Source organism: Phyllobates terribilis, unplaced genomic scaffold (genome assembly GCF_046119375.1).
Source record: "Phyllobates terribilis strain yellow unplaced genomic scaffold, ASM4611937v1 Scaffold_8__6_contigs__length_399053987, whole genome shotgun sequence".
NCBI lineage: Eukaryota > Metazoa > Chordata > Amphibia > Anura > Dendrobatidae > Phyllobates > Phyllobates terribilis.
In genome coordinates, this window is record NW_027362768.1 from 364270292 (window position 1) to 364284744 (window position 14453).

Sequence of the window (14453 nt, forward strand, 5' to 3'; positions counted from 1 at the left end):
GCGGCGATGTTCAGAGCGGGGGACAGCAGAACCGCGCACGGGGCGGCGATGTACAGAGCGGTGGACAGCAGAACCGCGCAAGGGGCGGCGATGTACAGAGCAGCGGACAGCAGAACCGCGCACGGGGCGGTGATGTACAGAGCAGTGGACAGCAGAAATGCGCACTGGGCGGCGATGTACAGAGCGGCGGACAGCAGAACCGCACATAGGGCGGCGATATACAGAGCGGCGGACAGCAGAACCACGCAAGGGGCGGCGATGTACAGAGTGGCGGACAGCAGAACCGCGCACGGGGCGGCGATGTACAGAGCGGCGGACAGCAGAACCACACATAGGGCGGCGATGTACAGAGCAGCAGACAGCAGAACCACGCACGGGGCGGCGATGTACAGAGTGGCGGACAGCAGAACCGCGCACGGGGCGGCGATGTACAGAGCGGCGGACAGCAGAACCACACATAGGGCGGCGATGTACAGAGCAGCAGACAGCAGAACCACGCACGGGGCGGCGATGTACAGAGCGGCGGACAGCAGAACCGCACATAGGGCGGCGATGTACAGAGCAGCAGACAGCAGAACCACGCACGGGGCGGTGATGTACAGAGCGGCGGACAGCAGAACCGCGCAAGGGGCGGCGATGTACAGAGCGGCGGACAGCAGAACCGAGCACGGGGCGGTGAAGTACAGAGCGGCGGACAGCAGAACCGCGCACGGGGCGGCAATGTACAGAGCGGCAGACAGCAGTACCGGGCACGGGGTGGCGATGTCCAGAGCGGCGGATAGCAGAACCGCGCACGGGGTGGCGATGTCCAGAGCGGCGGATAGCAGAACCGCGCACGGGGCGGCGATGTGCAGAGCAGCGGACAGCAAAACCACGCACGGGGAGGCAATGTACAGAGCGGTGGACAGCAGAACCGCTCACGGGTTACCTGGATTCGCCGCGGATCTGCTGTTCGTACGGGTTCTATATTTTTTATCTGCTCTTGAAATGAAAGCTCAGCAATTCATGGAAAACTATGTGCACTTTGGCCGCTCAGTCCTTTCTGCGCTGCGCTTTACTATCGACTCAACCTAACGGTTCATGCATATGGCCGATTTACCATTGTGCAGAACAGTGACAGACGCCCATATACATATATATATTGTCCAGATTGTGCTTCAATTACTCGTAGGTAACCTGCAATACCTGACCCAGCCTATGGACAGGGGTGGCGCTGTTTCTGAAAGACAGCAGACATCTTTTCTAATCCCTTTAATTTCCTGGGGTAGTAGAGGGGCAAAAGGAAATAATTATCTCTGGTGCTGGATCCATTTTTCCAGTAGGAGTAGTGGGGGCATCACGTCTATACTAACCCTCCACCCCCCTCCCCGATTTATCAGAGATCCTGGGCCTCCGATGATCATGTACCACTGTTATCTTTTTACGTGGCAGAGTTGCTTTTGTGGCCCCCCGGAGCCGCAGCTGCTATCCCTGCACCCCCTGTAGCTACGTCCCCGCTTACCATCCGATCTCTAGCCTTGGTCTCAAACCCAAAAGATCGCAGTCAAGCTTCTCAAAATGAACGATTCACGCCAGTCTTAATGCCAGTCTCGTACAGCAGGTGGCCATAAGTGCTGCCGAGCAAGTACAACCAGTAATGGGGGTGCATGTCCTAATCAGCGCTGTGGCCCCGCACTAATCATGAAGCGATATCCTGTGACTTCAGAAGATAGAAATACCCCTGTGACTCTATGGCTGACTCTCCAGCACAGTGCTGGAGAGGAGCGTACGCTTCTAGGTGACAGTAAGCCTATGTGCTCTCCTTGTTGCGATGGAGTCCGACCTTGCACAAGTCTTTTTTTTTTTTTTTTTATGAAAATGCCTTTTTTTTTCCAGATGTACGGAAATAAGGAATATCCGTCCTGCCGTACGATAAGTTACACTCAGCTCTTCGATGACACGAAGGTCAGGAAGTCACGTATGTATTTGATGAAGGGCGCCCTGCGGCCGTCTTACGACATCTGGTTCAGATTTAGGAAATCTCCCGCAGAATTCATATATTTGTTGTGGGTTTATTTGTCCGCAGAGGTTAACGCAGATCACATGCCGAGATACGAGGCGGTCTCCGCCAAACAGTGCAATGTATTAATGCCGCTAACTCACAACTTCCTATTGAAAACAAGGCCTGGAGATGGGATGGACACTTCTCCTGGTTCAGATCCTTCATTCACCTCCCGTGCCCTGTAGATCGTCTCGCTCCCCCTCCGGCACGAGGTGTAGAGAGTCACGGAGCGTCCATAGCCGCCGTACCCTTAGAAGTGTCCGATAGGTGGGCAACCAGCAACCATACAGATGATCGAAATGTGCCGTTCAACCGTTGGCAACGGGAACAACTGATCGGCGGCGCTGCCGGGTGTCGCACCCCAGAACTATCTATTCTGGCTCGGCCATGTGCTGGGGTCTTGATGAAGTTTTGGACTCAGTCTATGAATCTTTATGGTGGAAAGTCTGGAGAAGCTAAGCTTTGCTTCACCCCCTTTTTTGCTGCAGCTGGGGCCTCCGTTCTCCCTCCCGGGGGTCCTGCCCCATCCATCGTCCAGACTCTGACTCATTTCCTATAGAAGAAACTCTGGAATTACAGCAGTCTGACACCTGCGCCCGCTCTACAGTAACTGAGACCTTCTGTGTTCTTTCAATTGTCTGTTTCAGGTTTCCACCCTGGAGACGTCGTATCTGGGCCGGAGCTCAGGACGTGGAGGGTAATTCTTATTAAAGGATCTGCTCGTCCCAGAATTGCTACGATTGTCGTCGACCTCAATGATTCATGTGGCAGCTGTCGGAGCGGCTCACCCCATATCAAAATTAGGATCCTTGCTGTAGTTCACCTCATTATACACCCCTCTCCAAAAGGAGACAAGAATTAAAGGGGTTGTCTCATGGCCTACAACCTCTATTATAAGGGTGATCAACTGATCGCCAACTCCAGCTGCAGTTAGCTGCTTACTTTCCCTGCAGCGGCCACTACAGGGGAAATGGAGTATTACACGTGGTCATTCTACTGAATGTGGTATAAGGATGACCTGAGTCTGCCATAGTGAGAGTCGTTGTTCTTCACTCTGGGCCAAGGAGGGGTCCGGAGATGAAGACCCCCACTGTGATGTCTGTACCATATTTCAATCTAGGCTTTTCCTTACTAATTATTTACCATGTATGAGTATTAGTACTACACAAGGAGAGCTGGCAATCCCCCCAGCAGGAAGAAATTAAGGGATAACCCAGCCCCCCACCACAACGCCATTCTCGCTCCCCTCCCATCTGCTTCTTGTTACTCCTTTCAGTCCACTTTGTGTTCACAAAACCCTCATCATGGAGAGAATGCAAACCAGTCCTCAGAGCCTCCGCGGCAGTCAGGTCCACGCTCAATAAGTGACTGAATTCATGAGGTGCGGATGTCAGGTCCATATACACCCGGCCGCATGTATAGATCCATCTATCCATACCATCCCCTTTAAACAATCCAAAGAACCCCCTTTCTGGCTTCGGTCGAGTAATTAGATCCCTGCAGATACGTTTGGTATGTACAGCAGTTTACCCCACCGTACATGCTGAACTTAGGAACAAAGGCTTAAAGGGGTTCTCTAAAATTAGAATAAAAAAGACTCTGCATTTTTTTCCAGAAACAGCTCCACCTTTGGCCACAGGCTATTTCTGGTATTACAGCTCAAAGTTAATCTTTTGTGCAAAACGAAAAGTAGTGTAGCTCACTGATTGGCCTGCGTATTCCTCCGCAGAGATGTTTTATACTTCATATATATACATATATATACACACACACACATATACATATATATATATATATATATATATATATATATATATATATATATATATATATATATATATATATATATATATATATATATATATATATACACACATATATATATATATATATATATATATATATATATATATATATATATATATATACACACATATACATATATTATACATACATACATACATATATATATATATTTATTACAGTACAGACCAAAAGTTTGGACACACCTTCTCATTTAAAGATTTTTCTGTATTTTCATGACTATGAAAATTGTACATTCACACTGAAGGCATCAAAACTATGAATTAACACATGTGGAATTATATACAAAAAAGTGTGAAACAACTGAAAATATGTCTTATATTCTAGGTTCTTCAAAGTAGCCACCTTTTGGTTTGATGACTGCTTTGCACACTCTTGGCATTCTCTTGATGAGCTTTAAGAGGTAGTCACCAGAAATGGTTTTCACTTCACAGGTGTGCCCTGTCAGGTTTAATAAGTGGGATTTCTTGCCTTATAAATGGGGTTGGGACCATCAGTTGTGTTGTGCAGAAGTCAGGTGGATACACAGCTGATAGTCCTACTGAATAGACTGTTAGCATTTTTATTATGGCAAGAAAAAAGCAGCTAAGTAAAGAAAAACGAGTGGCCATCAGTACTTTAAGAAATGAAGGTCAGTCAGTCTGAAAAATTGGACAAACTTTGAAAGTGTCCCCAAGTGCAGTTGCAAAAACCATCAAGCGCTACAAAGAAACTGGCCCACATGAGGACTGCCCCAGGAAAGGAAGACCAAGAGTCACCTCTGCTTCTGAGGATAAGTTTATCCGAGTCACCAGCCTCAGAAATCGCAGGTTAACAGCAGCTCAGATTAGAGACCAGGTCAATGCTACACAGAGTTCTAGCAGCAGACACATCTCTACAACAACTGTTAAGAGGAGACTTTGTGCAGCAGGCCTTCATGGTAAAATAGCTGCTAGGAAACCACTGCTAAGGACAGGCAACAAGCAGAAGAGACTTGTTTGGGCTAAAGAACACAAGGAATGGACATTAGACCAGTGGAAATCTGTGCTTTGGTCTAATGAGTCCAAATTTGAGATCTTTGTGCGACGCAGAAAAGGTGAACGGATGGACTCTACATGCCTTGTTCCCACCGTGAAGCATGGAGGAGGAGGAGGTGTGATGGTGTGGGGCTGCTTTGCTGGTGACACTGTTGGGGATTTATTCAAAATTGAAGGCATACTGAACCAGCATGGCTACCACAGCATCTTGCAGCGGCATGCTATTCCATCCGGTTTGCGTTTAGTTGGACCATCATTTATTTTTCAACAGGACAATGACCCCCCAAACACACCTCCAGACTGTGTAAGGGCTATTTGACCAAGAAGGAGAGTGATGGGGTGCTACACCAGATGACCCGGCCTCCACAGTCACCAGACCTGAACCCAATCGAGATGGTTTGGGGTGAGCTGGACCGCAGAGTGAAGGCAAAAGGGCCAACAAGTGCTAAGCATCTCTGGGAACTCCTTCAAGATTGTTGGAAGACCATTTCCGGTGACTACCTCTTGAAGCTCATCAAGAGAATGCCAAGAGTGTGCAAAGCAGTCATCAAAGCAAAAGGTGGCTACTTTGAAGAACCTAGACTATAAGACATATTTTCAGTTGTTTCACACTTTTTTGTTAAGTATATAATTCCACATGTGGTAATTCATAGTTTTGATGCTTTCAGTGTGAATGTACAATTTTCATAGTCATGAAAATACAGAAAAATCTATAAATGAGAAGGTGTGTCCAAACTTTTGGTCTGTACTGTATATATACGCTGTATATATACGGTGTATATAAGACACGGTGATTGGAACCAAAGATCTCAAATTTGGACTCATCAGACCAAAGCACAGATTTCCACTGGTCTAATGTCCATTCCTTGTGTTCTTTAGCCCAAACCAGTCTCTTCTGCTTGTTGCCTGTCCTTAGCAGTGGGTTCCTAGCTGCTATTTTACCATGAAGGCCTGCTGCACAAAGTCTCCTCTTAACAGTTGTTGAAGAGATGTGTCTGCTGCTAGAACTCTGTGTGGCATTGACCTGGTCTCAAATCTGAGCTGCTGTTAACCTGCTATTTCTGAGGCTGGTGACTCGGATAAACTTATCCTCAGAAGCAGAGGTGACTCTTGGTCTTCCTTTCCTGGGGTGGTCCTCATGTGAGCCAGTTTCTTTGTAGCGCTTGATGGTTTTTGCAACTGCACTTGGGGACACTTTCAAAGTTTTCCCAATTTTTCGGACTGACTGACCTTCATTTCTTAAAGTAATGATGGCCACTCGTTTTTCTTTACTTAGCTGCTTTTTTCTTGCCATAATACAAATTCTAACAGTCTATTCAGTAGGACTATCAGATGTATCCAACAGAGTTCTGCACAACACAACTGATGGTCCCAACCCCATTTATAAGGCAAGAAATCCCACTTATTAAACCTGACAGGGCACACCTGTGAAGTGAAAACCATTTCCGGTGACTACCTCTTAAAGCTCATCAAGAGAATGCCAAGAGTGTGCAAAGCAGTCATCAAACCAAAAGGTGGCTACTTTGAAGAAGCTAGAATATAAGACATATTTTCAGTTGTTTCACACTTTTTTGTTAAGTATATAATTCCACATGTGGTAATTCATAGTTTTGATGCCTTCAGTGTGAATGTACAATTTTCATAGTCATGAAAATACAGAAAAATCTTTAAATGAGAATGTGTGTCCAAACTTCTGCATATAACTGGTTTTGCTGTTCCACTTAGTCAGTCAGCTGGGGGAAGCTGACCAGACTGGATGTGTCTTGGAGCTATAGAGAGAGACAGGCCACCATCCCTCTCTGAGAAGAGTCTGCAGAGGCCATGTGCAGAGAACAGCAAGTATCACTGATTGCTGCGGACAATAGCTGTTTTGTTTGACCGAGCTGCGACTAGCTCAGCCGTGTGAGAGTAGCCAGGGTATGTTCTGTATAGTTAGTGCCTGGACAAGGCCGGCATTTATGCTTTATGAGTATGTTTTGGTGATGTCCAACCTGTGGAAAGCAATAAAAACTGCACATGTTTGGACAAAAACTGCATTGCCTGTGCGAACGCTACCTAAAGCCTAATGTCTACCGGAGAGAGAATCCCTACAATGTATGTATATATATGTATATATTCCTCAGCTTTAAAATTGCAACAATATGAAGGAAAAATTGTGGAATTCTGGAAATCACAGAATGGAGACGTGTTAATCCGCAAATAATGAGAAAATGAGTACCACAGGCAAAAACCCCTCCACGTACAACCTCGGCTGCTATCAATGAGGTTATTAATGGTTGCGGGTGCTACTGTTAGTAGCCTGCGTGGCCTATATGTGTTCCCATGGCTTCAGCGTCTCTGGCCTTGTCTCCCATCTGGGACATTACACAGGAGCTGCCAGCAGCGGATCTTGATGATTTGACCAAGTGCATTCAGAACCTTCCTCAGACGACCATTAATAACCTCACTGATAGCAGCCAGATGTAAGTGCCGGGATTTATTATACTAAAGACTGAATAATTCAAGATGTTCTAAAAATGTTGTTCCCATTTCTCTGTCATTTGCAGATCAGTGACGTCTCCATCATGTGATTTCCAGAATCCCATGACTTTTCCTTCTTGGTGTTGCAATTTCAATGTTGAGGAGTGAAGATTATTTGGCTCGTTCTTTATTTTCCTGTTTGGGCCGCGCTTTATTTTTGGATTATTCTACGTTTTGATTTATTCACCAACGGATTCCTAATTGGAAGCAGGTTTTCCAAGGAGACAATGGAGCAGAATGTTACAGCCTCTCAGGTCTGATGGCGGAGTGCGGCTTTACACAAGGGGTTAACATCCTACCTTGCTGCTTGGTCACCGGCGTCCTCCATGTTGTGGACAGGACGAGTCCAGGAGGCGCACTGCCAATAATGGGGTCTCTTTGAGTTAGTGGGGTCGCTTTTCCAGGCTGTGTCGATGGTTTTTCTGCTTCTTGAGCTTTTTCAGGATCTATGGGTAGACGGAAAGTTTTCGATCATTTATTAATGTATGGATGGAATGAGATAGTTTAGAGAAAAGGAAAATATCATGGACTTATCAATTTGGAAAATAAATTAAAAAAATGGGAGAATGGAGCAGTTGCCCATAGCAACAGTTCAAATTAGCACCCGAATGCACCCTCCAATGTATGCTCTATAAGACAACTAACAGGGGCTCTGTACTTACCAACAAATAAGCCCACCTCCTGGACCAGGACATGCTGCCCACTCTTGGCTGTGGTTTATTATTTCAGATTTTTATAGATTTGACGTTTTGGCTCCACTTTGCACATTTAAAGGGGATCAGTCATCAGGTCAAAAGTGTTTAATTTTTTTAGCTTATTTTATTCCCCCTGCTCCCCTGAGTATTCCGGTCTTTGTTTTTTAAAAATCGGACATATGGTTCCAGAAATATGGGGCTTTTTATTCAGTGCTACCTTATAGGAAGGGGTGTGGCTCACAGGGTAATTATGCAGAGCAGGCTAAATACACGCCCCCTAACCATCCTGTGAGCCACACCTCCTTAGTAAAGACCTTGAAAATTAGCCCTGAATAAAAAGACCCTTATCTCTGGAACCGTATAGCGGATTTACAAAAAATAAAAACCAGAATACTCAGTGAAGCAACGGGGATAAAATAAGCTAAAATACTAAACACTTTTGACCTGATGACAGGTTCCCTTTAAATGTGCAACGTAGAGCCTAAAGGGGGGCAGTGGGAATAAAATAAGAGCAGAAACTGACTGCTTTGAACCGTGTGACAAGTCCTCTCTAAACAGCGCTGCTATTCCTGTTTGTCATTATCTCTACGTGTTTGATGAAGGGACTGAGCCACCAAACACCTTTGGGATTTTTAATAAACTAACGTTTGCTGGTGTATTATTGGCAATTTAATTTTACTTTTGGATGTGCGCTCCACATATAGTGGTACATTTTTTGGTCACATCTTTTGCCTGTCCACTGGAATGAAAACACTGATTGGAGGCGTCTAGGACTTCTGCTGCTCCAAATCTGAGAGAGTCGTGCCTCCAGCACAAACGAGAGAAAACATAACCTCATTCTTAAAGATTCATGCAAATAAGACATAAAATAAGGAAATGATAAAGCTTGTCATAAATCATATTGACATCTGTTATAAGCTCAACAGACAATGAAATCCTGTATAATAGGGAATGCGTCATCATTCAGCTATTGTTTTAAATCAAGGCTTGCAATTTTCATACTGACCACTAGACTTGTGCATCCTGTTCTATACAGAAGACTTTTCAGCAATTTCATGATCATCACAGACATAATCACAATGACTGATAACACCTCTATATACAGTAGATAACACAGGATCCACCATTCACAATAGGTAATGTCACAGATCACCCCCTCCCCCTCCTGTTCAATGACTGATAACACCTCTATATACAGTAGATAATGCAGGATCCACCATTCACAATAGATGTCACAGCTCACCTCCTCCTGTACAATGACTGATAATACCTCTATATATAGTAGATAACAGAGGATCCACCATTCACAATAGATGTCATAGCTCACCTCCTCCTCCTGTACAGTGACTGATAATACCTCTATATATAGTAGATAACACAGGATCCACCATTCACAATAGATGATGTCACAGCTCACCTCCTCCTGTACAGTGACTGATAACACCTCTATATACAGTAGATAACAGGAGCCATCATTCACAATAGGTGAGGTCACAGCTCACCTCCTCCTCCTGTACAATGACTGATAATACCTCTATATACAGTAGATAACAGGAGCCATCATTCACAATAGATGATGTCACAGCTCACCTCCTCCTGTACAGTGACTGATAACACCTCTATATACAGTAGATAACAGGATCCATCATGCACAATGGGTGATGTCACAGCTCACCTCCTCCTCCTGTACAATGACTGATAACACCTCTATATACAGTAGATAACAGGAGCCATCATTCACAATAGATGATGTCACAGCTCACCTCCTCCTGTACAGTGACTGATAATACCTCTATATACAGTAGATAACAGGAGCCATCATTCAAAATAGATGATGTCACAGCTCACCTCTTCCTCCTGTACAATGACTGATAACACCTCTATATACAGTAGATAACAGGAGCCATCATTCACAATAGATGATGTCACAGCTCACCTCCTCCTGTACAGTGACTGATAATACCTCTATATACAGTAGATAACAGGAGCCATCATTCACAATGGGTGATGTCACAGCTCACCTCCTCTTCGTCCTGTACAATGACTGATAACACCTTTATATACAGTAGATAACACTGGATCCACCATTAACAATAGACAATGTCACAGCTCACCTCCACCTCCTCCCGTACAATGACTGATAACACCTCTATATACAGTAGATAACATAGGATCCACCATTCACAATAAGCGATGTCACAGCTCACCTCCTCCTCACCCTGCTTATGTCCATGTGTTCAGCAGGAAGTCGGAGTCTAATATTAGGTGTAGTGGCCAGTGTGAACATTGCTAAATTTACGAAACTGAAATATGAAAAATTAAAACAAAAGTATAAGAAATTTGTAAAAATATATATTTAACATAAAAATTTAATTTAAACACTAGGTCATTTTCTGATGACACATTCCTTGAGATGGGTCATTTGTAATCAAAGGGAGTTGTCCAGAATGGCAATGATTCCAGAAACAGCGCCACACCCGTTCATATGTTGCGCATGGTATTGCAACCTGGCCTCATGGAAGTGAATGGTGTTGCAGTACTACGCACAACCTGCAGACAGGTGTGGCGCTGTTTTTGTAATTCTGGACACCCCCTTTTGATTAACGCAATGATAAATGTTCATATATCTACTCACTTTTTCCAAACACTTGCATTGCTGGCGTCGGTGTTCCATTAGATTGTGAAGACGTCATCATCGCGTCTTGTAGATGGTTCTTCTGAGAAGAGACTGAACCTCCGCCAATGATTAATATCCTCTCGGTTTCGGTTCTTGCTTTTGCCTCCATTGTTACGTGATCTCCCGTATCCATAGTCGCCTGTAGAAGGTCACTCTCCATAATATAGGGAGGTAACGTGGGCAGAGGTGTCGCAGGTTCAGACTCGTTAGAAGAATCTGTAGAAAGTTCTATGTCATCCACTTGAATGACCGCATCCACCATTTCTTTGGATTGTGCAAATGGAGACAAAAACTGGTCGTCTGAATCATTTCCAAGGGTTATAGACTCCTCAAAGACCGTGTTACCATCCTTCCGATAATGGACACCATCTTCAGGAGGAAACTCATTGTCAGCAGACATGACTTCATTGCTTTCCAGCCTGGTGTCTTGCAGAGTGAAATATCCATCCGTGGTTCGGAAAGCCGCCTGGTATCTCCCGGTAGGTTGCACTCCATGGACCTTCGGGATTTTATTGTCATCAAGAAAGTTGTCCTCAATTATGACCTTCAGGCCTTGAGGCGTCGTAGGGTTATCGTGAGGTTTCGTGATGTTTTTCAGAAGCTCTTCAGCCACCTCTTCAACTCCGCTTTCTATTTGAAGTTTTTGTATTGGAGTAAAAGGCCCATCATCTCCCACTCTTGAAGTTGGAGTTATGATGGTGGAAACAGTTGGGCGGATTGTGGTCAACGTTTCCATGTCGTTTTCTTGCAAATGATTTGTTTCCACATCGTTCTCCAGATGTCTGACCATTTGAGAAGGTCTCAGGTGTCTCATGTCCCCCTTGTTAGGAACGTTGTTTCCAGTCTTGTTTTTCTTCTCAACTTCTGAGATTTTGGATGGTGTCTGTCCAAGTTCTTCTGAAGTGGTCACCACAGAACCCGATGGGGACATCTGGCCCATTATATTGTATGTTTGCGAATCTTCGTTTTTTTTATTATTATTATACAGAAATTCATTTGAGATCTCTACATTTTCTGTTGACCTCATTGGCTCAGATATCATCTCGGAAGGTTTGGTGAGGACCAGATGTTCCTTATTTTTTGGAGTCCAAGAGGGAATATTTGAGATCTCAACCTCCGGTGATTCTAAACTCCACATTGAAGTTTCCTCGGAGTGGTTCCTCAATGAATTGTCCCTTTTCAGTTCATACTTGGGTTGCTCATTAGTGATTTCGACACTAAATAAGGAAGTTGAAGACTCGATGGCTGCCAAGGTGGCCAGAAATACAATCGCGGCACGCTGTAGACAAGCAGCCATCTTCATGTTCCTTTCGGTGTGGATTTTATCTCATTTGTCTACCATCTGACTGTGGCTGGCTCCACGTATACTGATACACCCAGGAGACCTGTCACACAAAAGAAATGCAAAGGTGAATATTTATAGCAAAGCTAATGCCGGCACTGAACAGTGAGTCAAGTTCATGCAAGCAAGTGAGGAGGAAACGCTCCACACATTCAGGATTTATTGAGGATTTTAATGCGGACTCCATTCGGCAACCAATGTGAGTGGATGGTAATTTTGTAACCCTGTTCACATGCACTGGATAAAACAGTTCAGATTTTTGACTGCATGTGTTACATGCACATTTTGCATTTGTTTTTCTACCTTGAAAACTGCGACGTCTGCTGTGAAATGTTGCAGGTTTTCTCACCACTATTATACAGTATATGGGTCCTATATACTATTGACCCATGACACCTTATACCCTGGCAATCTATGGACAGTTAGGTGGTGGGACCTGGTATAGTTTTTACACTGGAGCCGCAAGTTTTCAACCAGAAATCGTTTCAGGAAATCTCCTTTTTTTGGAAAGTTTTTTTGAGGAGTTTTTAGTTTCCTGAAATGTCTCTTGAAACTTTTTTTGAAGAGTTTTTTTCATGGTGTTTTTTGCAGTCTTGTGATTGGACAGTATCTAGTTTGGAACAATTACCTTTGGGATCTGCTTTAAACAAGTTTTTTTCCCCACCATGGAGCTTTTCAAAACCTCTTCAGGTGGAAAACAAAAAATGTAAAAAAACTTCTCATATGAACAAAGTGGATTTGCAATAGAAGACTGCTTTGGGGTATGTGCACACAGGATTTTTCAAGGAGATTTTGGAGCAGAAACTCCTACTTTTTTGAAGAAGAAGATTAGAAGTTTCCTCTTAGTTTCTGCTCTTAAAACGCCTTGAAATATTCCTGTGCGCATAAGTAGTAAGCGGAAACTCTCCAAATCCTCCTCAAAAACATGGAGATTCTGTTCACTTTCTGCCTTGAAAACACTGCTAAAAGACACAGTTTGAACATAGCCTTAAGAAATTTTGAAGCAGTTTTTGAGGAGGATTTTTTGGTGAGTTTCCAGTCAAAAAACTCCTGAATAAAAACATGTGAGAATATAGCCCAATAAAAAAGTTAAACAATTAAAAAACCACAATTATTATTACTATTATTATTCTATATCTGGGCATAAAGGTTGAGGATTCTCTAGCATTATTAAATACCATGTAATGCCTCTCCTCTCCTTCGGAGGCACTGCTGCGGAGCTGAACACTTACGGCCAGGTTCCTTCACAGATCACAGCTGATCTCCGGGGGTCCGGGCAGCAGGACACATGTTATCTAAGACTTCTCTAAGAAACAAATATTATTGAATGAGCGCAGCCCCTTTCTCCAATACCGGGAATCCTTTCAGCATGACTGACGCTCGGCGTCTTATTCACATTCATCCTCTGAACTATTTTTGTAATCTGATTTTTTTCCTGTGATGAGAAATTCTCAGAGGATTAAATTTCTCCCTAAAGTCAGGACCCCGTGTTCATCTTTGAAATTCTCTGACATTTCCTCTTTTAATCCTATGTTTTGGTTAAGTCCTTTCCCATTTCTGGGAATTGTCCTTCTAGACAAACATATAATCTGTAGGAAAAGGATATTCCTCAACCGAGAAAGAAAACCCTGCACAAGTTTAGTGGGACTCGCTGAACCTAAATCTTGTCTCCATCATCAGGGAGGCTTAATGTGAGCAATTGTTCCCTGTTATCAGCCTCTCCGCAGTCTGATATAGCAGGTCCTCGAGTCCTTATAGTAGACCCTAGAGGCCAACACCGACTTCCCAGCCTCAGCCCGGCCTCATCGCAGCCGGTGAACACCCTTGACCTTGGATGGTCCTTCTTTTCACTGCAGGTTCCCAGCACTCTACACATTTTAGAGATGTGGAGCGGCCGTCAGCCCTTCCGATATGTGGCCGGACGCAGCAGATGACCCCCACCCGCCGGCAATAATATGGATTTTATTGAACTTACGGTTAAGTGTCTCTGCAGCTTCACACCACGACCATTGGATTTTTTTTTCTGCTGTTGGAGAGAAAACGCCGGAGGAGATAAAAGGTCTCATTGTGTGATATTCGAGTCCACAGCCAATAGTAGCGAGTGGGGCGACCCGTAGGCCTCTCGTGCGCCCACTCCTCTCAGTGCCGGGTGAATAAACAGACGACCGGCTGTAGGTCAGTAATACAGCGTCTCCACCCAAAATGGAGTCAAGTCGTATTATAATCCTCCGCTGTCAATCACTCGGCTTTCCCAGAACGTGATATCTTACTACGGCTCACGGCAAAGCTGCTGACAGTACAGGGGCGCACGACAAGTAGCGCCACATGGAGCCACCAC

The 14453-nt window shown here is 44.5% G+C and overlaps 1 protein-coding gene across 3 annotated transcripts in view; it reads right to left on the reverse strand.

The window, feature by feature from the left end:
- PRRT3 (proline rich transmembrane protein 3) overlaps nt 1-14453 on the reverse strand; it is a 51434-nt gene that overhangs the window by 13410 nt on the left and 23571 nt on the right. For all 3 annotated transcript variants that reach the window (XM_073644824.1, XM_073644823.1, XM_073644825.1), the window contains exons 2-3: nt 10732-12158; nt 7701-7847 (exon numbers count right to left, since the gene is read on the reverse strand). In XM_073644824.1, coding sequence (XP_073500925.1) covers nt 7701-7847; nt 10732-12076 — 1492 coding nt within the window. In that variant the 5' untranslated portion in view covers nt 12077-12158. The remainder of the gene's footprint in view (nt 1-7700; nt 7848-10731; nt 12159-14453) is intronic.